At 41.7% G+C, this 18,912-nt stretch overlaps 1 protein-coding gene across 1 annotated transcript; it reads right to left on the reverse strand.

Moving 5' to 3' along the window:
* Positions 1 to 7,298: 7,298 nt before the first annotated feature.
* On the reverse strand, positions 7,299 to 11,137 carry S100P (S100 calcium binding protein P). The gene is made up of 2 exons (XM_008920913.2): positions 10,930 to 11,137; positions 7,299 to 7,582 (listed from the first exon to the last, which is right to left on the reverse strand). The coding sequence occupies exons 1-2, from the start codon at positions 11,065 to 11,067 to the stop codon at positions 7,433 to 7,435; spliced, it is 288 nt and encodes a 95-aa protein (XP_008919161.1). The 5' UTR covers positions 11,068 to 11,137; the 3' UTR covers positions 7,299 to 7,432.
* Positions 11,138 to 18,912: the final 7,775 nt, after the last annotated feature.

Below are 18,912 nucleotides of genomic sequence, written 5' to 3' on the forward strand. Positions count from 1 at the left end.
GGGTTTGCAGGAATTGCCCTTATCCTGCCCAAACCAGATTAAAATCCTCCTGCCCCTGAGATAATGCCTGGGAACAATACCAACCTAAGGAGTGTGTGGCTTTCAGCATCCTTGTGAATTTGGAATGTAAGATGGCACATGGCCAGGCACTCAGCTCCATGTTCAGACCACATATTCAAGCAGCAGCCCCAAGTCAGCTCTGGAAGATGCTTTCCAGCACCCTAAAACCACAGCTTGGGCTTTCCTTTTCTCCCAGCCCCAGCCACAGGGTGAGTCCCAGGCTGAGCCCCAGGCAAGGCACTTGCCTTTGCCTCCAACTACAGAGCCCTCCAAGACAAACCTAGCACCACTCCTGCTTTACTTTGGATTTTTCATTTACTTTAGATCCTTTCCAGTTCCTCTACAGCTGCAACTCCATGTTTTTATTTTCTCTCACCTTTTTCATTTGGGAAGTCAGTGATGGGAAAGAAGAAGTTGGTTTTGTCATGGGAGATTAAATATTCGTTTCAGACAACCCTCTTAGTACTTGCAGAAAGAACAGCAGAGGGCACTGGGTCTTTGACCTTTTACCTTTTCTGCGGATTTTACTGCTCAGTCTTTTAAACCTATTAACTTGGCACTGACAGATAGGAAATCTCACAGAGAGGATGGGGAGACTGAGGTCAGCATAGGTAAGGAAGTTGATTCAGAAACACAAAATTGACTTTTATGATGTATTGGTGGCTTCCACAACATCTCCATCTGAAACTGCTTAGTCAAAGTTAAGCCACAGACTTAAATTACAGAGTAGGGTTTGGAATGGAGGAGAAAAAATGCATTATAATCACTATAACAGGGATTTTGCAGCCCCAAGGAAAATAAATACTTGAACATTAAAACAATCCAAAGCAAACCCACAATCCCAAGATTTCAAGCCTTCATCAGGTTTAAGCCCTTTTAGGTAGCAAGGCTAAAACTGCATAAGTGACCTGCAGGTTGCTTCTTGTACTTACGTCCTGGAGAGGAAGTTCCTGGCCCTCGCAGCAGACCTCTGCTCAGCTTTCTTACCCATTTCTTTTCAGGAACCTTTTGTTCCTTCTGAAGGCAACAGTCAATAGGTACCTAATGCTGCAGAGACCTACTTCTTCTTGTCATAAAAAAAAAAAGAAAATATTATTGGCAATTGCATCTAAATAGAAAGTTATAAAATCATGAGAAAAAACCCCAGTACTTTTTTTGGATATAATAGAAAGGTTTAAAAGGCAAACTCAAATCCATTTATAGAATATTCTGGTGCCTAGTCCTGCAGCATAGTATGGTGTATGCATCTATTGATCACTTGCTGGAGAGCAGCAGAGATGTGCCCTTAAAAAATGAAGTTTTCTCTCCCTTCAGATAATATGCAGCTTCCAGAATGGAGTTGTGACCCAGAGATTTGTAGGTTGGTACAAGTTTAAGAAAAAATTATTGACTAGGTAGAAAAAAGAAAGGAATGAGTCTGGTGAGGAAAATGGCCTGAAAAAGCTGTACAAAAGCATAGTCAATTAGCTGCTGGAATGACTAATTTCCAGGTGGGTGGATCTGAGCAGCCTGCAGAAACCTGTGTAAAGTCCCAAGGCTCTGCTCCCAGCACGTGAGAGAGGTATCTCAGAAAGGGACCCAAAAGCACGAGCACATCTGCTGGGGAGCTTCATGACACAGTCAAAAGGGGATGGCCCAGAGGAAGCCAGGCAAGCTCAGAACCCACTTGGGCTGCAGTCATGAACCCTCTTTAGCAAAATAGAGACATAAATCCTTCCTTCCAGGTACTTGAGCAGGAGTCAGCTTCATTTTTTTTTTCATGTAAGAGCTTTGCTGAGCTCTGCTGAGTGGTTAGGGTGGGGAAATGTGCCAGCAGGACTTTGACTCTGCTGGTGGTGGGCTGAGCATCACCCGCTGTTTTACAGGGCAGGAGGAGGAGATGCTCCCTCAGGGAAGAAGAAGAGGGTGAGGAGGAGGAGGAGCAGGAGGAGAAGGAGGAGGACATGGAGAAGGTGCTCCCCGTCCTCCTCTGCTGACACCTTTTCAGCCTGTTGCAGAGAACATGGTCGAAGAGAGAGAACATGGTCGGAGAGCAGCGACTACAGTTCTACTGTTCAGTGGTTTGGGAACTCACCTGGCAAGGAATGTCTTTTCAATTATGCCAGCTGTGTATTTTGTATTAAACAGTTACTAAAATACAGAATCTGCCCTTATCATGTATTTGGGACACAGACACTTGTGCAGCCAGCTATATACTCCATCTACCAGGCTACAGAGACATAATGCTTCCCATGTACCCTTTTTCAGACCTCCTCAGCCTCACTGGCCTCTGCCACAATGGAGGGAACCAGAGTTAGGTGCCCTGGGCCTCCTGCTCTTTCGTGCATGCAGCTGGTGTGTGTGGGTTTCAGGCAAGGAAAGGTTTGAACACAATTCCCCAGCTCTTACAGGAGCATTTCACAGTGTTACATAAAAGACAGGTAACATCTCCTCCTCCTTCTCTGCCCACCTTTTGTAAGGAAACCAGCAACTAAAATGTATTTTGTGAAGGGCTTGATTTTGGCACTCTAGGTCAAGTGGTGGAAGTGCACGTTGCTAGTGTAGGATGCTCAAAGGGCTTTGGGAAAGAAATCTCCAGTTTCCATCCCCAAACTGCATTTACTGGGGAGATAAATGGGATGGTTGACTGGGTAAATTATTTTTTTCCATGAACCTCGATGAACTTGAAGGTAAAATAATGAGGAATATTCTCAGGCAAAACCACAGCATAAGTGACCACGAGCGGCTGCAGGGTTAGGTAACATTATCCTGTTTTCTCCTGTATATACACTCAGAAATCAGATTTCAATCTGTCATTTTAAAAACTGAAGAGTCATCAGATTTCAAAATGGCAATTATAGATACTGGAGTATCTTGATCCATAGAACTGATTTAGTGTTAATGTGAATTTATACTTTTTTCAGTATAAGATAATAAAAATACTTGTTGGCTGGTTTACTGACTTTCATTGACTTCTGCCTTTAAGCTTTGCTTTATTTGGAGCTCAACACAGATGATGATTTCCCATATCATCATTTGCAGGTAATATATTTTCCCATATATTTTATTTTCTGTTGAGATAATTAAGTCAAATATGCACAAGCCACAACTGTTAGCTTGTATATGCCAAGCTGCTCTTGAAGTTGTCTTTTCCTTTCTCTTACAGCTGCCTATACTGTTCCTTAAACTATCTCATCCTACATAATGCATTGAGGTCTAAGAGCTGAGATTAAATGGCAGGTATAAAACCAGGTCTAGCATCTCCGTAACTTGAACCTTGAATGACAAAAGTTTTCTGAAAGAAGGAAATACACGGTATATTCAGGGTAAACTGTGGGTTCATAGTGAAAATTAATAATACTGTGAAAGAAAATTAATAGATGGAAAGATACTAAAGTTACTCTGTTCAGATGCTTTTAGGTTAAATAATGTATTCTGAAAAGTCACTTTTGTTCTATGGTAAGGTGGGAGCTATATGTTAATTTCTTTTATTCCTGGATCATTTTCTCCCTGAGGTGTCATCAGTTGAATTTTCAGTACTACATTGAAATGAATATTCATTACAGAGTTAAGCTTTTGAAAAATCTGCAGGGAAAAAGGAAAAAAAAAACCTCTAAACCCCTTTTCTTTTGCCTCTTTCTGCAGCTCTGAACATGCACAGCTCCTTCAGGTTAGCAAAGCAGCTCATAGCATCCGTGTGCTCCCAGGCACCGGCTCTGAGCTCTCGGGTGTCCCCACATGTATGGTGGGACCAGGGGGCCTAACGAGAGTTCAGCACAAGAGTAAGAGTTTGCAGGGTTGGGGTCTGTAGGAACAATGAGAAATAAGATCCCATGCATTTTAGAGCACATTTGAGCTGGTGGCAAGAGGGGTAGCTCAGGTACTCTCTCAGGGAAGTGAAGGTGCTTGAGCTCATCATGGTAGGTCTGAACCCTTTGGGGAGGTGGAGAGCTCACAAAGCAGCTTCAGGCTTCTGTGAGCAGAACTGCAGATAAGCAGGGTAAGCCAAGTCCTCAAGCACAGAAAAAACCCCTGTGGAATATAAGGAATGTGGTCAAAATGTCATTAAAGAGTGAGTCAAATAGTGTGGATATTGGACACTGGGGGCTGGAACTTCAGGAAATAAGAGTGAAACGTCACAGCTCTCACTGCTCAATAGTATAGTTTTAAAAATCCAACACATAAAAAGGAGTGACAAGGTGAATCCCTTGGCTGACAAGACAGGAGGAGCTTTTCACCAACCTTCTTTTTAAGGGATATGTTTTAAAAGTGATTTCAATGGCGTGGAGAACAACACTACAATAAATTGCACATGGGGTTGCAATTTACAAATAAGGGGAAACTCTTTCCCAAGAGTGGGACTGGGCTGATCCAGCCCTTCCAAAAGCTCAAGAAACTCAGCCTCTGCCTGGCCCTCAGCTCCTGCTGTTTCCACTGCAATCAGTGAAATGCTCTCAATGGGACATGGCAAGTATTTGTCCAGACATAATATTGCCACAATGTTAAGAACACTTCTGATTTTTTTAATCCTAACACAGATTCTTTACATTCTGTCTCAATAATGATATATGTAATTTTGGGCTCAGTGAGTAATAAAAAGGCTGCATTTAGTGCCACACAGTGGTAAAAAAAATAATTTCAGTGAGGATGGATATTCTGAAGCAATGCAGAACATTAGATATTAATGCTGAACTTAAAAAAGGAACCATGCATTTAAAAAAATCAGGACACACCAATCAACTAGTGATAGGTATCACTGAGATTTCCTCACTTGAGGATGGTTTATACCACTAGCCAGCTAGATGTGCAATATAGGCAATTTAACTCTGGAATTTGTAATCAACTTGCTCTGCAATAAGCAGAGTGCTTTGCTCATTTATAGCCTTGACAAAATAGTGAGGGATGTGACACTGGAATCTGCCAGTCCTTGCAGGTGGTGAGCTGCACAGAAGCCATTGGGCACAGCCATGCTGGAGTAGAGCTGTAAAAATATCTCAAATAATATGAAGTAGTCTCTGAAAAAAAAAAGGCTAATTTGAGATCCCTGGACTAGGAAGAATTTTGCACATTTTGGTGATGAGTAGTTTTCTTGCTTATGTAGTGCAGAGAAATATTACTGTTGTTAATTACACAAGTAATGGTACTTCTTCAAGTGTGATGCATTCTGTAATGTATGTGATGCAATTAATCTCCATCCATCCAGGACCTTTAGCAACCTCTGAGTGTTGTCCAGAATGACTGTGTGCTACAAGGATTTGGGGATTAGAAGGCAGACCCCTGCTCAAAATGGTTGATTGCAAGAGCTCAGTCTGTAGCAGCACTGGAATGGGGACAAAGCCCTGCTGTCCCTTTCAGAAGGGGACAGACACACTCACACAGGAGGCAGACACACACATACAGGTCTCCTTTCTTGAGAAATTTCTTACACACACAGATATTAATTTATGAACTTACACCAGTCTATTTCAGAATGAAGTATAACTGATCACTGGGCTTTTGTTGTATGCCCATGCTAAGCTGGGAATCTGTCCTCAGCAAGGTGATGGAGAAGCTGTGAATGTGTGCAGTGCTCACTGAGTTTTGTTGCACATTAAGTATGGCCTTTGTCTGATTCAACCACAACCACAGGCAAACAGCACCCATTGCAGCACTGTTTGCAGCTGCACCTGCAGCTGCTCCCACTCAGAGATGTCATGGATCTGATGCTTTTTGGGTGGGGGAACCCCTCTGCAGGTGTTTGTGGCAGGTACACTGCAGGTGTGTACAACAGCCACACAAAGCATGAGGGGATGGGGGACCCTGGGGTCTTACCAGAGTTGGACAAGTCTGGTGGGAACAAGGGTGTTCACCAAGGGAAGCCCAGCCTGTGTATCATGGATGCTTGATCTCTCCCAACAGCAAGAGCAGAGCCTTTCCCAAAGCAGTCAGCAGTCACATCATGTGTTGGGACACTGTGCCCTTGGTATTAGGAATAAAGCTTTAAGTGGTGTTTAGTTGGTAGAGCCAAACTGAGGAACTAGAATAAGCTAGGTGAAATGGCACCTGTAATGGTTGAAACAGGCTGAAATAAGTTAATAAGCCCAAATTTTTCCCAGCTATAAACATATGTATGTTTATACAGGGTTATGAAAGGGTCAAACCTGTGGCTTAACTTCAGATTCAGGAAGCACAGTGAAACTGAGCTCTTGTTCCAGGCAAGCAACTTTGTCAGTCAGCACATTGTACCAGGCTCCAGCAGGAAGAGGAAAATGTTTTTGCAGTTAAAGCAGTGCTCTACACTTACAAAACTGTTCTTCCTGCCTTTGCTGTGCTGCATGATCTCACAGGGCCTCCAGCCAGAGCTGGTTATAGCTCTACCTGCACAGCATGTGCAGTAAGACAGGCAAAGACTTGGTTTTTGGTATAGGATAGGAATAGCACCAAACAGGAGATAAAGAAACTAAGTTTGATGTTTTTGCAGTTTGCAGTGGGATGCTCACCTGCTTCAAACTACAGATTGAGTCTGTCTTGTTCCAGCTGCAGAGTCCCAGCTGATGCCTGTTGCCTGCTCCTCTGAAAGCAAACTCTTACAGTTCTCCACACAGATATTTTTCAGGTAAAGAAGCAAAAATTGCTGACATTATTCTTGCTTCAGGCAAAACCAATATGGCACGCTATTTGGGAGGATATTTAAATTTATTTAAAATAAAATGGTTGTAGTGTACAACCCTACCTATATTGCCAATACTAAAGTAATGTCAATATATTGGTATAAAAATCTTATGGCGTCATAGGAAGTAACTCTATATGAGCTGGGTGAGATGGTTCACCAGCACACAAAACTGCACAGAATCCTCCGTGCTGAAAAAAAAAAAGGTGTTTGGGTTCATTTTGTTGTTTGAACTGAGAAGGAGCCTACGAGGCAGCCCTGGAACCACCACGCAGCTGAGGGTACCCAACGGGCCTGAGGCAGCACCAGTGAGACCCATTCTGTACAGCTGTGGTGGCACCGGCGTGGATTTGGGCTGCAGTCTGTCAGTGGAAGCCTGGTGGCTGCATTCTGGAGATGCTGATGTATAAAAGCAGCCTCCAGCTAATCCAAGGCTCCAGCAGCCTTCACTCTTGTGCAGCCTCTGCACTGGGATGAATACTGAGCCTTTTGGCTAAGAATAGAATTTTAGAAAGCAGAGAAAGAGAAACTACTCCATGTGAGTTAGTGGGAGCCACTAAACCCAAGCTGTTCCACAAATGAGGAGGAATTAACATTCAGGACAGGGAAGTAAGCACAGTAGAGTTTATTTTTACAGCCTAGCATGCTTGCAAACTTCATGGCAGTACATGGAAGGAGTGAAGGGATCCATACCACTAGCATATGGAGCACAGGCAAAGACAGCTTCTGTGAGCAGTTTGACAACTATCTGGCTGCATTCTGCTCGAAATATTTATGACAGCAGCAAGTCAGAGCTGCCACAAAGAGGACAAATTCTTTGAAGTCCACTTGGGAATCTCCGTTTTCATCCAGGTTCTTGAAGACTCTATCAATAGCATCCTTGTCCTTCCCTGACTGCAAAAGAAAAGAGCAGGTTGAGGTGAGAGGAGGCACAACCCTAATGAAGCAGTATCTCTACCCACACCCCAAACAAGGTCCCTGGTGGGGCTCTGGGCCCTTGCTGAGGTGTGGGGGGGCATCCATGGAGCATGAGGCTGGTACCAGCTCAGAAACTTGGTACCTTTGGTACTTTTCTGTTGGGAATCATGATAGAGTTGCCTGGGAGGTGGATGTGTGCTGGAGGTGTAAAGGCTCCTGCCTGCAGCCCTGCCATCAGCCTGCCCAGAACATCAGGTTATCATGTTTTCTGGTAGTGAGACCTTTTTTTCCTTCTCTTTGCTTGTTTTGTGCAGTATATTTCCGGGTATAGAGCCATGAATTCCTTCACACTGTGCTTGGCTGAGGCAACTGCTCAGCACCCAGCACAGGATGTGGGACCATGGGGGACTGCTCTACCTCCACCTGCCCATCTTGGTGGGGGCTGCACATCTCCTCCTCTGGCTGCCTGAAATGCACATCCTTCCCATAGGAACTCAGGGCACTGATGGCTTCAGGCCCAGGTTGGGAGCTTTGGGTGACAGGAAGACCAGACATGAGTCCCACCATCTTCAGGGCACAGGCGCAGTCTCAAGTGTTCCCATCCTCTGCACGGGGAAGCACGTGCTCCCTGGGTTTGTTACACCTGAGAGCTGCAGTCATGGAGAGACATGTTTTCTACATTTAAAACCACATTCATCATGATTAAAGCTGTGTGACACAAAACCCCGAGGACATTACCCAGCTGAATTAAATGCCCTGCGTTCCCCATCCGCCCCCCCGGAGAGGCTCGGCTGGAGCTCAGGCAGTTTGTGGTTTTGTGAAATGATGCTTTCCTGGGGCAAACGTCAAATTTAAGCTTCACTGAATACCTCCACCCCAGAAAAGGTACAAACAGCCTCAAAAGTGCTTCAAATCCTGCCGCAGGAGCTGGTGGCTGGGAAGGTGCCTCCTGAAGCCGGGGGGATGCTGAGCTTCAGCTACCGCAGCAAAAAATAGCAGAGGAATCTTTTTCTAAGTTTTGGGGTTTTTGTTTTTATTTTTTATTTTGCCAAAATTTACTGAAAAAAAGAAAAGATATTTGCTAAAGTAGCTAACGAGTGCTTTTCAGCCCGAGTCCTAGCAGGGGTTATCTCCAGGGATTTTCAAAAGCGCAGTTTTAAAAATAAACAGGAGATGGCAGTACAGACCTATCTAACCTAGGAAACAACCGTGAGGACTTTGTTGAAGAGAAACAAAAAATAAATCTGACATTATACTAGAAAGAAATTATATAACATTTTGGGAAATTTCTGCAAGTTCAAAATATTTACTACCTTAATTTAAATCTGAAGGCAATTCTTGATCATGTTCTAATTAACTAAATTTCTCATTCTGTAATTTCATGTTTCACTTTAAATACATGCGCTTTTAAAATCACTAAAAATTGAACCAGTTCTCTAGATTTGACTGATGAATGTGTCTGGAAGTTTTTATTCCTTTTCATTTTGTAAATTAAAATGAGTTTTAATTTTATAAGTGAAATATATGAACTAGTTTTAGCCTCTGAATTACTTCTGAAATGCACAAGTGGGAATTGTTTTTTGGAAACTCTTTATAACTTCCTTCAGTCTTGTGGTATTTCTACCTCTGATTGATTCAAGACCTTTCCAGACAGTTGTGAGCTGTGTCAGCTATAATCAGTTCTAAGGCCAAAAGTACACGAGCATTTTAAAAAACACCATTTCCCAGAATTTCTTGCAAATAAAAAAATATGGATATAAATTTCAGGAAAATGCAGATAAAAGTTTTTTTTCTGAAGTCAGACTTATGATTTATGTTTTTTTGTTGCAGTTAATTACCTGTCTGGCAGGACAGCAGGAAATTGTTGGTTTAAATTTATTTGAAGTACGGGCATAAAAGTGCTGGTTTTTTTCTAGAATAGGTAGAGCAGGAAAGGAAGATGGAGACTAGAACATAAGAGGACCTCTAGCTAATTATCTTCCTTGAGAATTCCAGTTTTTCCAGTAGTTGCAGGAAACAAGTAGAGCCAGTAAAAGCATCTGTGGGCTGGAAAAAGTGGTGCCTGGCCAGTAGACACAGTCAGGAGAGACCTTTGAGCATTACTCCATTTGGTAGGTATCTAGTGCAGTGGCTTCCCAACTTTATTTAGACCAAATGTTGAGTGTCTGGGGGATTTCCATGCCCTCTTAGAACTGTGGTTTTGTTGTTGGTTTTGTTTCTCTTTACCCGGTAGTGCTGTAGGTAACACACAGCTCTGTGCTCAGGAGCTGGACACTTCTATGATGCTGTTGGGTCACAAGCACTGATCTGTTTTATACAGCTTTTTCAGGAACATTTTAATCTATTTCCCCTGAGCCATCCAGGTCCTTATTCTGAATATTGCACCTCTGTTTTGTTTGTGAGATATAAATCCAGCAGGCATGGATTTCATGCAGTGAACTCATATAGCTTGCATGGAAAGACACTAAATTATGCCAAGCACCCTGGCTGCAGTGCCCTGAAATAGTTATTAAAAACCTGAATTATTCTGGATATAAAAAGTGGGAGCCACACATGGACCACTTGGTTCTAGACTTTTGTCATTAAGAACAATAAATGTACAGACAGAGAAACATTATTCTGATGTGGAAAGAACAAGACCATTAAAAGTATGTTCTGGATTTTTAGTGAAGGGAAGCAAATACAAAACAATTAAAAATGGAAAGCATTTTGTCTCCCTGGCAGCTAAAACTTTTACTATAACATATTAAGTATCTTGAATACCTCCTTAAATGCACCTGATCATTACATACAAATCTATGTTGTAAAATATATTTTCAGGTCTTTCTTTTGCTATTAAAGAGAAATGCCAAACACGCTGCTCTGAGTTCATCTGTTGTTCTGGTTTATGCATCATTTTGGTGAGCATACTCTGTATGTAGTATAAATGCCTGGAGAAGGTAAGTGTATAAATATTTAGAGAGATTCCCCACCTGTAATCAAGATCTTCAACTGCTGACAACACAACCACCTTCACAGCAGTTGAGACATGATGTGAGCTGATAAATCCAGTACCACAGAAGTAGTAGGTGAATTCTGAAGTTAAAATTCAATCTATTTCAAAGCCACTGTCCTGATAGCTCAAGTGATGAATTTAGCAAACAGAGAATGGACCTAAATATTAGAATCAGTTTTACACAGTATGTGCAAGGCATCTTTTTTATTTTACATTTTCCTACAAACCACTGCATATTTCTGGATGCAATTTCCCTGATAATGTACTGAAAACTGTGCCTGCAGGCAGCTCTCACACCTGCTACACAGAAACGATGCTGTTCTCTTACCGCAAGGAAGTTTGGGAACTCCTTTTCCAGGAGGCTCTTCAGTTCTGCTTTGCTGAGGGTTTGCCTGTTGCCATCAGTCCTTGCATAGTTGTCAAAGACAGCTATGATCATTCCCATTGCAGTTTCCAGCTGAGACATGTTGTTGCCGGAGTGCGGCTTTCTCCTGAACAGGCACGATCAGGGCTCTCTCAGAGGATGGGACTGGTCTGAGTTTGGGGTTCTTTAAGCAACTGTCCCATCCAATGAACAGTCACACACCAGAGGGACAGTTATCCCTTGGCAAACATCCATATCTGAGCACCGCCTGGAGTACACACCTCAGTGCTCACAGCTATGCAAAACTCAAGTTTTATCGCCCTGGTGTGACTGGCACAACCAGTTGCTCACCAGTAGAAACCAGCCTCTCCTTCAAGATACACAGTGTGACTAACAAACGAAAATCAGATTTTGTTACTGGCTGTTTGCTCAAGATTTGTTCTTTCTGATATGCCCACGGGAGCAGCGGGTTGGTAGCCCAGCTTTGGCACAGTATGTGCTGGCCTGCTCAGCAGGAGGAGGAGATCTCACCTCTCCTTCACTACCATAGTTCGGGGCCCTGTGAGGGGCTGCAGACACAGATTGCCTCCTCTGCCATGCAGAGGAGCTTGTTACTAGATGGCTCACCAGCACACACTTGGGATGAGATTCTCTGGATCAAAGTAGAGGTCTGCCCTGCAGACAGCTAACATAGTCCCCCTGAGCTTGCACTCAGTCCACAGTGCATATCTCAAACAGGACTTATGAACCAGCATCTCTCCAGGGCCAGCAAAGGGAGTTTTGCAGAGCCCCTTCACAAACAACTTGCTCAGGTGGAGATAGCTGAAGCAATAAATCTGATACATGAGCAAACAACCAGTATTAAAATCCATTTTCATCTGCAGTAAAATAACCTTAGTTATTTAGCCTATGCAGCATCAAATTTTACAACGTCTTGTAGTGAAAAAAAAAGGTCACTCTCAAGTGCTGTGGTCCTCTGTGACTGATGAACTTTGTGATTTGCTTGTAAATCGTGGTCCCCCATCATTACACAGCAAACACACTGGCCCCACATCTACTCAGACCAGAGCAGTTTGAGGGGCTGTCCTGGGAGCTGGGCAGAACCCCCACAGTGCGAGCTCAGGTGGTGGGAGCTGATCAGCTGATTAAACCTGAGTTTGGATGTCTTTGGACATACCTCTGCATGCCTGAAGATAACTTTCCACTCATGATATGCTATAGACAAGTTAGCGAAAATTGGTTTTTAATTAAGAAAAATTTTTAAAATTAACCTCTTTTCTCCCAAATGCCTATAGCCACCTGTTTCCCAGGCAAAATCTGTCCTGTAATATCAACAACATCTCAGAGCAAGACTGTGTATCACTTGTACATGGAAAACTAGAACCTTTCTGAAACAAATGATTTTCTGTCTTACATTTTCCAACAAGAGATTTTGCATTTTCAAAAAAATCAAAGCAGCATCTTAAGCTGTGTGCTTTATTTAAACAGTTCATGAGAACTATTTGTTCCTGTGACTTCAACCTCATGACACAGTTGCAACTGATTTGCATTACAGGGGTAAGGGTTTTAAGTAAACTTTGAAGGTTTTACATTTAAGTTCATCTTTAAACCTGTGGGGTTTCTTTAGAAGGAAAAAGGAGAGAGCAAACTTGTTAGCTATGAACATCATCTGGTGTTTGCACCAGGTGTCAAGTGCCAGAAACTTTCTTTGTCCTTTTCTGACACGTATCTGTAAAATGAATATTAAACAAGACAGTAAAGAAAAATCAATTCCTCCCTCTAAAGGAAAAACAAACAAAATAAAATGTTTACTTCACAGCTTCTCATGACTTTGAATCATGAACATCAGTGTAAGTTGTAAGGTAGGAATAGTGCCCTGAAATGCAGAGGGGGAGAACAGCTTCAGTCAACAGGATATGTCAGTATGTCCACACCTTTGCCACATAACCTTGGGAGAAAAGGTGTCCTCATCCTTGACCCATTTTCCTCTGCAAACACAGGTGACTCACAAGTTTTGAGAATATGGCTGCAAATGTGCTAAAATACAAAATAAGCCACTGGGCTTGAATTTCTACAAACTGAGAGGTCACCATGGTAGCACTGCCTGGTTGACTTTATTTTTAATGTGTCATATTTGTATTCATGCCCATGCACACACATCAGTGCTGCTCAGAGTTTTCAGTTCACACTTTCTGTATTGTTTAAATATTTTCTTATGATTTGTTATTAAAAATAGCAGCTCTGTGCACACAACACAGACTCTCACAACTGTTTGCAAAACCAAAGAATACAAATATGAGGCCCACACAGGAAAGCAGGCAGTGTTTTGATGCCAACCCATCTGTCCAGCTCCCCAGTGAGATAAAACATTTTCTGTGGTCTTGTTTAAATTTTATATTATTGTTTTAATGTAAACAATACTCATTATTTGCTTCTTTCAGGTTCCTTTCTTTGAAGAATGGTATAGGCAACAACTTGGATGAGTATTTACTAAGGGTTTATACAGAATTAGGTCTTGTCATTCCTAATTTGGACCAAAAGTTTAAATTATTTATGTGATACAAATGTGGACTGTCACACACATAATTTACAAAACCCATTCAGATATGGCATTTGGTCAGATATTCAGGCTCACATGAGATTTGTGTGACTTTGTGCTGATGTTCTCTTAGAGAATAGATTTTATCCCGTGCTCTTTGCAGCAGTGACTGTTTTGGAAAAGTCTGAATAAATAGACTTATCAGCTCTACTGTAAAGAGCCATTTGTGTCACAGCCAGCTGAATAGGTGAAAAGGGATAGCTACAATTGTCAAAAAGGGACTTTTTGACAATTTCCACAAATCTGTTACATATTTGGATGGAAGAAGCACATGAAGAAGAAAACACAACCTGAAATGATAAACTCATTATTTTTCTTGTTTGTTGGCAGCAGAATGAAAACACTTTATTTTTCTCTTAGCAAGAGGGTAACATCTGAACCATAAAAAACCCCTGCATGTTCCATATTGAGAAAAAGTTATCAAACCCCTCATATTTTCCAGTGTCCTGGATAGCTTGTTGAACTTTGAGCATCAACACACTTTATTTACTTTGCACTCCTTCTGAAAACTTGCTCTAAGTCTGGTTAGCAGTTTTTAAAGGTTATTTCATTTCTGCAATACATGGTGAATTTATTTATGTCTAGTGAGCAAATAAGGCAAATTACTACATTCCTTTGTAAAACAGTAAGAAAGATCCAACTAAACAGGCAGTGGTGAGGCCCAGGCAGAAGAGGAGCTCATACAAGCACAGTGTGATGTTCAGTGACACCCTGGATACGTTCTGTTAATTATAGACATATAGGTTGCCATTGTTTTATTATCATTTATTATCCAAAATATCCTTAAAATATATTTTAAAAAATCAGTTAATAAGCTCACATACTATTTAAATGAAGTTTAAAGGCAGGTAGAATGGAGAAGACCAAGGTCAGCTAACTGGCTGTGTTACTTTCTGAGTTGAGGTAATGACACTGTTGTCTGGCAAAGCCGTGCCACGGGAGACACACTTTCATCATTGCATATTGACTCTAATCAAACACATTTATTAGTGCATGAGACATAGCCATATTAGACTGTAAAATCAATGAATATTTTACAGCCAATCAATTAATATTTGCAGTGTAAATACCTCTGTCTAGTTTTCAATCCTCGACTGAATAATTTCCTGGATGCTATTCTTTACAGGTTTTTTTATACTTCAGTTTTAAGGTTCTTGATATTAAGGCTTCTAAGACTACCTTTTTTAAAGAAATGTAATGACATAAAAAGAGGTCACACTCTAAGGTAACTGAATGTTGTCCACACAAGTGCTGTAGTCATGATTTTTAAGTATGTGTTTCCTCATCCAGTCTCACACAAGCAGCCCATCATTTGCTGTACTTTAACACTCACATAAAATCCCACTCAGCTGCCAGCCAATCACGTTGAGCTGTGGTGAGCATAGTAAAAACTTGGTCTATGGCATGGTCAGAAAGAATAGGAAAAAAAAGAAAACAAAAAGAAAAGAAAAAGAAAAAAAGAGACAAAAAATGAGAAAGGATCAGGAAGAGCTGTGAGGGAGAATGGTTGTTTTGCAACCTTTAAAACAGACTGCGTGAACCCTTTAAAGGAAGATCCTATTTGCTAGAGAGAGGTAAGGACATGTAAAAATGACTAAGCCAATTTCAAGGAAGCTTTCAAGAGACTTCTGTACACAGAGAGGAATATTTTGGTCATGTTAACCTGTCATAAACTAAGCAATACTCTTTTTCTTTTATTGTAAAAAACATTTTCTCAGAGGGAAGGAATCCCTAAGAGAAAGTTGCCTTGTGTTGAGTGTCCACACAGGCAACACATCAAGAAGAAACCCTCTGCATTCCCCATTAAAAAACTTTTTTTTTTCATTTTCAAGTATTAATTTATGTATACATTGAAGATATGGGTAGGGCTGGCCTGCAATTGCAGAACTGTGTGTAAAGTGCGCTGATATCCATGTATGCCACCAGGAAGATTTACAAGGCAACTTTATGGAGTGGAAGTTCCCCAGGCACACATATTTTTCAGAACTGGCTGCTTTTGGCTTCCAGAAAGCAGTCACAGGGTGTAGTGCAACTGATAAGCAGTGGGGATTTTTCAGCAGGCAAACGGTGACATTGTTCTGTCACTGTTAACAGGGCTGCTCTAATGCTGGGCTCAGAAATACTGAAAGGGGGGTGGGAAATGGGAACCAGAGCATGCTTTTGCAACAGACCATTTAACTTCAGACTTCACTTAGCAGAAAAAGAGAAGGCCTTCAACAAACAGAGAAATAAAAAATTATATGCAGAGATCTGGGAGAGTCCTCACCCCGGGGAGAGGAACCCAATCATGAATGGACTCCCACCTAGGAGAGAGGATGTGTGACTGTGTTGAGGAAACGTGGTCATGAATACAAATATAGGAGTTGGATTACTTTGGCCAAAATTTATCTTTTAAATGTGGTTATATCTACCTAGATGGACTGCCTACTATGTGTATTTAATAGAGGAGCCATTGGTGTGACAGGACACCGGTTATGGTGTCTCAGAAATAACCTGCATCTGTCTGAGTTCCTCATACTCAGTGCTCAGGCCCACTGCTCACACAATTTTGCCACCACACAAGATCTGAAGGCAAGGTGAGAAAGCAGTTGCAATTTTTTCTGCCCACAGGCAGTTGGTTTGAATGAAATGGTAACTACTCTTTCCATTTCATTCTTACTTGATAACAGCCCCCATCTGAGATTAGATCTAGAGTCTTTTGGTTAAGGTTAGTATGTATTTAAAAAGAAACTTGAAATGATAAATTATAATGTTGTACAACTGCTAAACTGACAAAGCAGAGTTTTCCTATCTGAGCAAATGAAATAATTTTAGTATTTTTGGAGTGTCTGTCATCCTACTACATGACCTTTTTCTGCCATCTTCCTTAGAGAAGCTTATGGCTTTTTTCCACTCTTCAGCATTATAAGCCATAAAGTAAAAAAGGGAACAAGACCTATTACTTGCTTTCGTGATTTATTTCCACAGCAGTATCAGAAGTCCTGACCATGGACCACAATTGTGAAAGGCCAGGCAACACACAAGTTCGACTTTTCTTGTTTGTGGAGCTGGGCATTCACATTTATGACAAGACAAGCACATCAGCAGGAACATACAGCATTTCAGAGCAGAGTTACCTGACAGGTCCAGTTCCTTATTATGATTTTGAACCCCTAAATTATTTAGTTATACCTCAAATCTTGGACTGGTTTAAGTTTATTAATAACATTTAGATGCTGCACTTGCTCCCCATCTGCCTTACCCTTTTCATACTCCACCTCTGTGGAGTTGAATACTTCCTGAGACAGAGTTATGAACTAACTTTGATAAGAGCAGCTTGGGCTGTATAAGATGCTGCCAAGCCTTGCCAACAGGCTCTGCTCTGGAAAAAGCACAAGGAATTAACTGTCATCACATTGTATCAGCCAACAATATCCACCAGCACCCACACCAGACCAGCGCAATTCAGCCAAAGCCCTGTTACTAAAATCTAGCAGTTCATTAAAATCCTTTATCCCATCTCAGGATTTCACAGAATCACAGAATCAAGTACATTGGAAAAGACCTCTGAGCTCATCTAGTCCAACCTTTGACCCAACACCACTTTGTCTACTAGATCATAGCACTAGATCTTCTTAAACACCTCCAGAGACAGTGACTCCACTACATTATGTAGAAAACAAGAAGCATTTACACATGATCACCTCTACTTTCTCTTGGTTATAGAACTTAGTTAATGCTCTTTTGATCTGCAACTTGTTTGTCAGTTGTATTTGCAGTTGCCTGTTTACAAAGTACTGACAGAAGATCACTTACTAAAAGCAATGACAATAAAATGTCCTTCCCAGCCGCCCTCGTTGTAACTGCCCAGGAGAGGCAGGAGTGAGTGAGTGTCTGAGTGAGTGTCTCCGTGGTGCTCCATTACCAGCAGTGGTTAAACCACAAGGACGTCTCTGCTGTTCTGCAGCACCGTTATCAGGCACAGGAACATCAGTCACAGTGCCACACACAAACAGGGCTGTTTTGCCAATACATTGGTTGGGGCAGCCCATTGTCCTGCCTGCTACTGCGGATCCTTGGTGTAATGGGGCCAGGAATACCTGTTCCGTACTCTTCTTCCACAGATACTATGAGAGGAAGGAACCCCAACCCAGGGCTTGGAACAAAAAGTGTGGTTCAAGTCAGACTGTACCCAGTTGCTAAGACTAACTGCCTAAGTGCTAGCTAGATTACCCAAGCTGCAACTCCTTGGCTGTTTTTGCAATGGATTAGGAAGAGAGAGAGTTCAGGGCTGTAGGCTCAAGTTGACTATACTGGCTTTCCAAACCAGGGTTGTGAGTGTGACAGAGAGGGAGCCTCCTTTTGTAGAAATATGACTAAGCCAAGTACATTGATGAGACAATAAAAGCACAGAACACATACAAGGATTTAGAATCAATTGTGCCAGTCCTGCTCCTAAACTAGTGTGTTTTAGTCTCTGCTTAACACAGGACTTTGAACCTCAGATTAAACCAGAATGGAACCATCATTTTGCATCAGCCTGTTCAAAAGGGAATAACCAACAAAACTGGCTAAAAGCAAAAGCCCAGGACTCTCTTCAAGTTCTATTATTAGACAGATGTGCTCATTATATACTCATCAGTTAAACAGACAGTTAAAACTGAGCTCATACTGGATGCTAGAATATGACACTGAGGTTAATTACAGAACTCTCTTTTGCTTTAAAGATAACAAAGCAACCATGAAGAAGAAAAGAACAGAAGGGTTTATTGCTTCCCAAGTGGTACAGAAGCAGAGAAGATAATATATTTGATGCATAGGTGTCAAAAGTGGGAGCACTAAAAATACTCTGCTGGCTCATAGCCACCGTCAGCCACAGATAAAAATAGGTCATGATAAATTGGGTGTAGTCTTCGACTGCCAGATGTAGGAAATGACCATGTTAACACACAAACTGTGAACAGCTGTGAAAAAGGCAGTATTCTTTGCTGTTAGGAACCACATGTAATCAACAATGCAATGAAAATATGACTTGGAGACTATTAATCTGTGGTTTAGTGCAATTTCTTAATTTAGTGGTTTCCTTTAACAATTTCTTGAACACTGTACATCTCATTGTGATTAAATAGAGAAATAAACAGCAATATACAGAAAGACCAAAATTCACTATACCCGCTTACAGCTCTGGTGCATAACTGAGAGCTTCCTTGAACAGAGACCTGGACTGAAGGTCACCATCCTTTTACTGGTTATGACTTTCCTGTGTAAGGGACAAAGTTACAGGGTTTGTGGAAATCCAGAGTCCCGTTTGTGAGCCTCAAAGGAATATAGTTCATGATGGTGTCTCATCTGTAATAGTGAGTTTCAGG

This window comes from Manacus vitellinus, unplaced genomic scaffold, assembly GCF_001715985.3.
Source record: "Manacus vitellinus isolate BGI_N305 unplaced genomic scaffold, ASM171598v3 scaffold_0_pilon, whole genome shotgun sequence".
Lineage (NCBI taxonomy): Eukaryota > Metazoa > Chordata > Aves > Passeriformes > Pipridae > Manacus > Manacus vitellinus.

Bases quoted from the DNA above. Each gene is read 5' to 3' on its own strand.
- S100P (XM_008920913.2), bottom strand. From the start codon at position 11,067: ATGTCTCAGCTGGAAACTGCAATGGGAATGATCATAGCTGTCTTTGAC. The intron at 7,583-10,929 runs GTAAGAGAACAG...TTTCTTTTGCAG, and splicing joins AGTTCCCAAACTTCCTTGCG to TCAGGGAAGGACAAGGATGC.